At 49.3% G+C, this 6,586-nt stretch overlaps 1 protein-coding gene across 1 annotated transcript; it reads left to right on the plus strand.

Annotated features, from left to right (window-relative positions):
• The first annotated feature begins 4,018 nt into the window (after positions 1-4,018).
• adra2c (adrenoceptor alpha 2C) lies at positions 4,019-6,122 on the plus strand. Its single transcript, XM_072582889.1, has one exon. The coding sequence runs from the start codon at positions 4,019-4,021 to the stop codon at positions 5,270-5,272; it is 1,254 nt and encodes a 417-aa protein (XP_072438990.1). The 3' UTR covers positions 5,273-6,122.
• Positions 6,123-6,586: the final 464 nt, after the last annotated feature.

Consider the following 6,586-nt stretch of genomic DNA (forward strand, 5'->3'; position numbering starts at 1 on the left):
CATGCTATCTCGGGTGACATTAAACACCTGGATGGGTGCACCTCCAACAATATTTAAGAAGGACATTGATGAGGCCTCTTCTGGAGTAGTGTGCCCAGGTTCCGGTTATCCTGTTGTAGGAAGGATAAGATTAAACTGGAGATGGTTCAGAAAACATTTACCAGGATGTTGGTGGGAATGTTGGGTTTGAGTTATAAGGAGAGGCTGGATAGGCTCTGGCTTTTTTCACTGGAGCATTAAGGGTGACCTACTGGAGGTTTATTAAATCATGAGGGGCATAGATAAAGAGAATGGCAGGTGTCTTTTCCTTCAGGTTAGGGATTTCAAGACTACGGGACATATTGTTAAGGTGAGAGGAGAAAGATTTTAAAAAGACATGGGGGTAATTTTCTTTACACAGAGGGTGGTTCATGTGTGGAATGAACTTCCAGAGAAAGTGGTGGTAACAGCTACAACATTTAAAAGATTTAAAAGTACACGAATACGAAATGTTTGGAGGGATATGGGCCAGGAGCAGGCAGGTGGGACTAGTTCCATTTGGGATTATGTTCGGCATGGACTGATTGGACTGAAGGATCTGTTTCCATGCTGTATGATTCTCTGACTGTATAAGCTGAACATCATCCAGAACAAAGCAGCCCACTTTATTGGCACATCATGCAGCACCTTCATCAGTCATTCCTTTTGTTACTGGCACACAGTGGTAGCAGTGTGGACTATCTAGAAGATACACTGCAGTAACTCATCCAGCTTCCTTCAACAGCACCTTCCAAACCCGCACCCTCTATAACCTAGAAGGACTAGAGCAGCAGATGCATTGGAACACCACCATCTGCAAATTTCTCTCCAAGCCGCTCACCATCTTGACTCGGAAATAGATCCCCATTCCTTCATTCTTGTTGGTCAAGATCTTGGAATTCCCTCCCTAATGGCTTTTTGTGGGTCTGCCTCCAGAGTCTGCCTACAGCACATGGACTGTAGCTATTCAAGAAGGCAGATCACCTCCACCTTCCCAAGGGCAACTAGGGACAGACAATAAATGCTGGGCCCATCTAACAAAGCCACATTCCATGACTGAATATTTTTTTTAAAATCAGATGGGTACTGGGGCAATACTATACTGTGGCAAGCACCATCATACAGATGAACCATTAAACTGAGGCTCAATTTCATGTAAAAGATCCCATATCACCCGCTTTTTAAAGAGGTTTCCCCAACCGACATATTCGTTACATGTGTCTTCAGAACACTTCAAAGCTTTTTTCAGAAGAGTCATACCAGACTCAAAACGTTAACTCTGTTTCTCTCTCCACAGATTCGGCCACACCTGGTGAGTTTCTCTAGCATTCCCTGTGTTTGTTTCAGATTTTCAGCACATGCCTTACTTTGCTTTATTTTAGAATCATACAGTACAGAAAAAGGCCCTTCAGCCCATCGAGTCTATACCTTCCAAACTAGACCACTGTCTATATTGGTTCCCCACTCTCACTCTAGGTCCACAGCCTTGAATGTTATGATATTCCAAATGCTCACTCAAGTACATTTTAGCTTAGCTCAGAGAACGTGGGGACTGCAGATGCTGGAGAGTCAGAGTCAAAACATGTGGTGCTGGGAAAAAAACACCAGGTCAGACAGCATTCGCGGAGCAGGACAGTCACTGTTTTGGGCATAAGCCTCATTCCTGTTGAAGACCTTATGCCCGAAACGTCGACTGTCCTATTCCTGGGATGCTGCCTGACCTGCTGTGTATTTTCCAGCATTTCGACTTCCCACCTTAACTATCTTCTCAGACAGTGCATTCCAGATCCCCACCATCCTCTGAGTGAACAATGTTTCTATGCTGGAGATCACAGCAGCTCAGACAGCATCCACAGACACAGAGAGAGCAAGCTAACATTATGACTCTCGATGACTCTTCATCAGACCTCCATCTCTGCTGTTTTCAGTACAGATTCCAGCATCTGCAGAAATTTGCTCCTACAACGTTTCTTCAAATCTTTTCTAACTTTCACTTTAAAATTATACCTCCTTATTATTGACCCTTTGACAAAGAGGAACAGGTTTAAGGTGAGAGGGGCAAGATTTAATAAGGACCGAAGGACAATGTCTTCACACAGAGGGTGGTGCATGTATGGAATGAGCTGTCAGAGGAGGCTAGTACAATTACAACATTTAAAAGGCGTCTAGATGGGAAGATTTTGGAGGGATATAGGGCCAAATGGGACTAGGTTAATGTAGAATATCTGGTCGGCACCGGCAAATTGGACCCAACGGCCTGCTTCTGTGCTGTACAACTCCACGATATCACAACAATCACAAAACACTTCAAAAGCATCGTGTTGGCTGTACAGCGATTTGTCCTAAGGTTCCGAGAGGTGCTATACAAATGCACATTCCGCCCATCCAGTACGAATCAACTCACTACTGTATCCTCCTCACCCGTTTCGGCTCACCCCGCACAATCCATCTCTCGGATAAACCCTCAATTACGCATTTCCCCCCGGCCTTCACTGGCAAGTGTCACAGATAAAACAGAGCTTGACCCATTATGTCATTATCGATTCGGCTTGTGTCCTGCAATATCACCTCACGCTTCGTGTTACCTGCACTGGCGTTCATCTTGCACTTCCCAAGTAAATAAAGGTCTTCCTTTCCTTGATGATGGAGACTGAAATCCCAGTTAAATCATGGAAATGGCTGGGAGTAAATCAAAAATCAGACCGTAGGAGCAGGGAGAGAGAACACTCCAGTTCTCCCAGTAGCTGCAGTCATTGCATAGACAGAAGGACCCGTTCCCGGGAAGTGAACCGATTTGTAATCGCTGCATCAAAGACACAGAAAAGACGCACAGAAGGCTGTTTCCCAGAAAGATATCAAGGTAATCTCTTTTTTTTTGCGGTGGGAAGGTATTGTGCTGCAGCATTGAATCTACCTCCAGGTTCCTTCTGTCCTGCCAGTGGCCCCCACCCCACTTTCAACAACAATACAGATTTATATCTTGTTTTGAAAAGGTCTCAAGAACAGTCTGGTGAGCTATCTGATTTGCCAACTTGTCGCGGCCAAACGAGGAGCAGAAACCGAGGTGAAGATAAAGGGCTGTTGACATTTTGATGTGTTTCTGTTTGGAGGAACGACCATAAGGAAACGGGGTCACTTGTAATTACAACCATAAGTTAGACACTGATTATGTTAGGGTGATGGGGAATGGACATCCCTATTTGATACAAACTGATTGATTGGGGGTGGGCTTGGGGATGGGTTGGTGTATGTTGGGGGTGGTGTGGTGGTGGTGGTGGTGGGGGGGGGGGGGGAGCAGGACTGCAGCTATTGGCGGGTTGGGACGAGTGATGGGCAGGGGGTCTGACCAATTGGAGGTGGGTTTTGGGGCAAAGGCGCGGTCCTATTGGAGGGGGCTGGCTGCCAATGGCAGGGAAAGGGGGCGGGTGGGCGATCGAGTCGCGCTCTGACACTGGGACAACCTGGAGTTTTGCTAGGGGAAGGGTTCAGTGTGTGTGTGTATTGGGGAGGGTGAGTGAATGGACAGGGTTCAGGGAGAGTGTGTGTGGGCTTTGTTCACCGCGCTGGAGACCACTGAAACCCTCCAAGCCCACACCCCACACACACAGTTTAAACGAGATGACCGCGGGATTTAAGTGATCTGGAGTGGATTTCGCCAATTGGTGCAAAGGGGGTTGCCCCTGAGAGTCCAGTCGAGGTAATGTTTTGTCCATGCTTGCAGTTACCAAGGGAAAGGCAATGAGGGCATAGAGAGAAGTACAAGAAGTGGAGATAGACCGAGATACATAGAGAGAGAGAGTGTGTGTATGTCTGGAGGGGGGCTGCCGTCCAACTCTTCACAGACAGAGAGAGACAGAGGAAGAGGAGCGAGATGATCATTTGGGAATTGGAATTGAGGACAATGCGGAGGGGAGGTCTACCCTGACCAACACCTGCCCCAGCGGACTGTGTGTGAGTGTGTAAGGGACAGAGGTGAGGGGGGGGGGGGGGGGGGGGAGAGATGGGGACGCTCAATGCCACCGCCTTCAATGCCTCAGCGTGGCCGGAGAGCGGCCAGTACTCGGCCGGAGCCGTCGCCGGCTTGTCCGCCCTGGTGGGCTTCCTGATCCTGTTCACCATCGCGGGCAACACCCTGGTGGTGATCGCGGTGCTGACGAGCCGGGCTCTGCGGGCTCCCCAGAACCTGTTCCTGGTGTCCCTGGCCAGCGCGGACATCCTGGTGGCCGCCCTGGTCATGCCTTTCTCGCTGGCCAACGAGCTGATGGGCTACTGGTATTTCGGGGCGGTCTGGTGCGATGTCTACCTGGCCTTGGATGTGCTGTTCTGCACCTCGTCCATCGTGCACCTGTGTGCCATCAGCCTGGACAGGTACTGGTCCATTGTCAAGGCGGTGGAGTACAACTTGAAGAGGACTCCCGGCAGGATCAAGGGCGCCATAGTCAGCGTGTGGTTGACCTCGGCCATCATCTCCTTCCCTCCCCTCATCTCCACCTCCCGGGTGGTGGACCACGACCAGCTCCGGCCCGCCTGCCGCATCAACGACGACACCTGGTACATCCTGCTGTCGTGTGGCGCCTCTTTCTTCGCGCCCTGCCTCATCATGCTGCTGGTGTACCTCCGCATCTACCGGGTGGCCAAGCACCGGACCCGCAGCCTGTCGGTGAAGAGGAACGGCCCGGACGGCTCCTCCCAGACCGAGGAGGCGGCCGCCAGCCGAGCCGCCTCCCTCAAGGAGGCGGGGGACCAAGGGAGTGCTGCTCCCGGCAGCGGGCCAGCAGCGGGAGGGGAGCGCCAGAATGGCCACTACTGCTCGGCGGCGGAGCCCGACGACAGCTCCGTCTCCAAGACCCCCCCTTCCAAAAAGGAGAGCTCCAAGAAGGAGCCGAGCCTGAGCCGCCAGCGCCTCTCCCGCTCCAGCAGCCGCTCCTTCGATGTGTTCTCCACCCGGAGGAGGAGGAGGGGCAGCCGCATGTCCAGGAGCAAGGCCTCCCAGGCCCGAGAGAAGCGCTTCACCTTCGTGCTGGCCGTGGTGATGGGGGTGTTCGTGCTGTGCTGGCTGCCTTTCTTTCTCAGCTACAGCCTGTACGGCATCTGCCGGGAGCTCTGTGAGGTCCCCGAGACCCTCTTCAAGTTCTTTTTCTGGATTGGTTACTGCAACAGCTCCCTCAACCCGGTCATCTACACCATCTTCAACCAGGACTTCAGGAGGGCGTTTCACAAAGTCCTCTTCAAACCCAAGAAAAGGACATTTTAATTCAGCCTCTCCTCCTCCTCCCCACATACACTGATGCCCCCCATTCTTTGGTTTTCAAACTGTCTCTGGGTCTGAGAATGTACATAATCTATATGCTGTATGTATGGATTTATCATAAAGGTGATGTCTCCATGTCCTACCAGATCACAGGGTTGCTGCCTCATTTGAGCAAGAGGACTGGTGGTGTTCTGTTTCATTCTGCCTAGCAGGAACTCCACTCTGTATACTGGCTGTCAACAGCCAGCTCAGAGTCAGTCCCTAAACTGAGGAGATCTTCGGAATCCCCTGTTTGCTTTTACTGCTGATGCTCTAACCTGACGGTCACCATGCCTCAGGTGAGGGGGAGAGGTTGAGAAGGAGAGTCCTCCATGGTAAACTCAGCTGGTGTGGAAATTGAACCCATGCATCACTCTGCATTGCAAACTGTGTTTTATATATTATATATATATACACATTCTCTCTCCATATATACGTGTACAAATACTTATTGTTTGGTTTGATTGTATATGATGATGGTTCGATTTTATAAGTATCCAACCAGCCAAACGTGAAAGAGTTAAATTCTAACTAACATTTAGTTCTGATATTTTCTTGTGCCAAATGTTTCGCAGTTACAATATGTAATACTTAGCTTTCTTCCTTCCCCCCCATTCAAATTTGTGCCTGGCAACATGACACTGTTTAAATTTTTTAATTGCCAAATATGTGGATTGATTTCATTTTTATCGTTGATCGTCATCATTGAATTCTTTGTGCGAGATTGCACTTTCAGCAACACCTGTCCATCTGAGTTGAATTCAACGATTTGTTCGTGACCGGCAGTGAAAGCAAGAATCTCTAATAAAAAGACAATTCTGTGGTTAGAAGTTTGGTGTGCAGCGCAATGTTAACCTAAGGTTCCCTCCCTCTCCCCACCCCCCCCCCCACCCCCACCTCACCCCCCCGATGCTGGGTATTTCCAACATTTTGTTTCGCTTTCCGACTAAATCTGAATGCTCAATTTTATTAATTCTTCCTATCTGCAGCTCATGAATCTAAAGTAATCGCTGTAGAGTTCTGGTTTTTTTATGCAAAGTCATACATGGCACCGTGTTGTATTGTAATCTTGTCCCAATGGCATTTCTTCATCTATTAGGCTGCAATTGTGAGAGAAATGCTCTGATACGTTTTGCAGTTTCAGCTGATGCCTGCATATTTGGCCACCCTGTTGTTAAATTTGTGTTGGAACGGGCACTGTGAGCAGTGGAGCTAACACTGAGTCCACCTGGACTTAACTCTCAAGAAAATAAGGACCTTGTGTTATTGTGTAAAAGA

The sequence above is a fragment of the Chiloscyllium punctatum genome, chromosome 2, assembly GCF_047496795.1.
Source record: "Chiloscyllium punctatum isolate Juve2018m chromosome 2, sChiPun1.3, whole genome shotgun sequence".
In the NCBI taxonomy this organism is placed as follows: Eukaryota; Metazoa; Chordata; class Chondrichthyes; order Orectolobiformes; family Hemiscylliidae; genus Chiloscyllium; species Chiloscyllium punctatum.

Coding starts and splice junctions, on each gene's coding strand:
- adra2c (XM_072582889.1), top strand. CDS start 4,019: ATGGGGACGCTCAATGCCACCGCCTTCAATGCCTCAGCGTGGCCGGAG.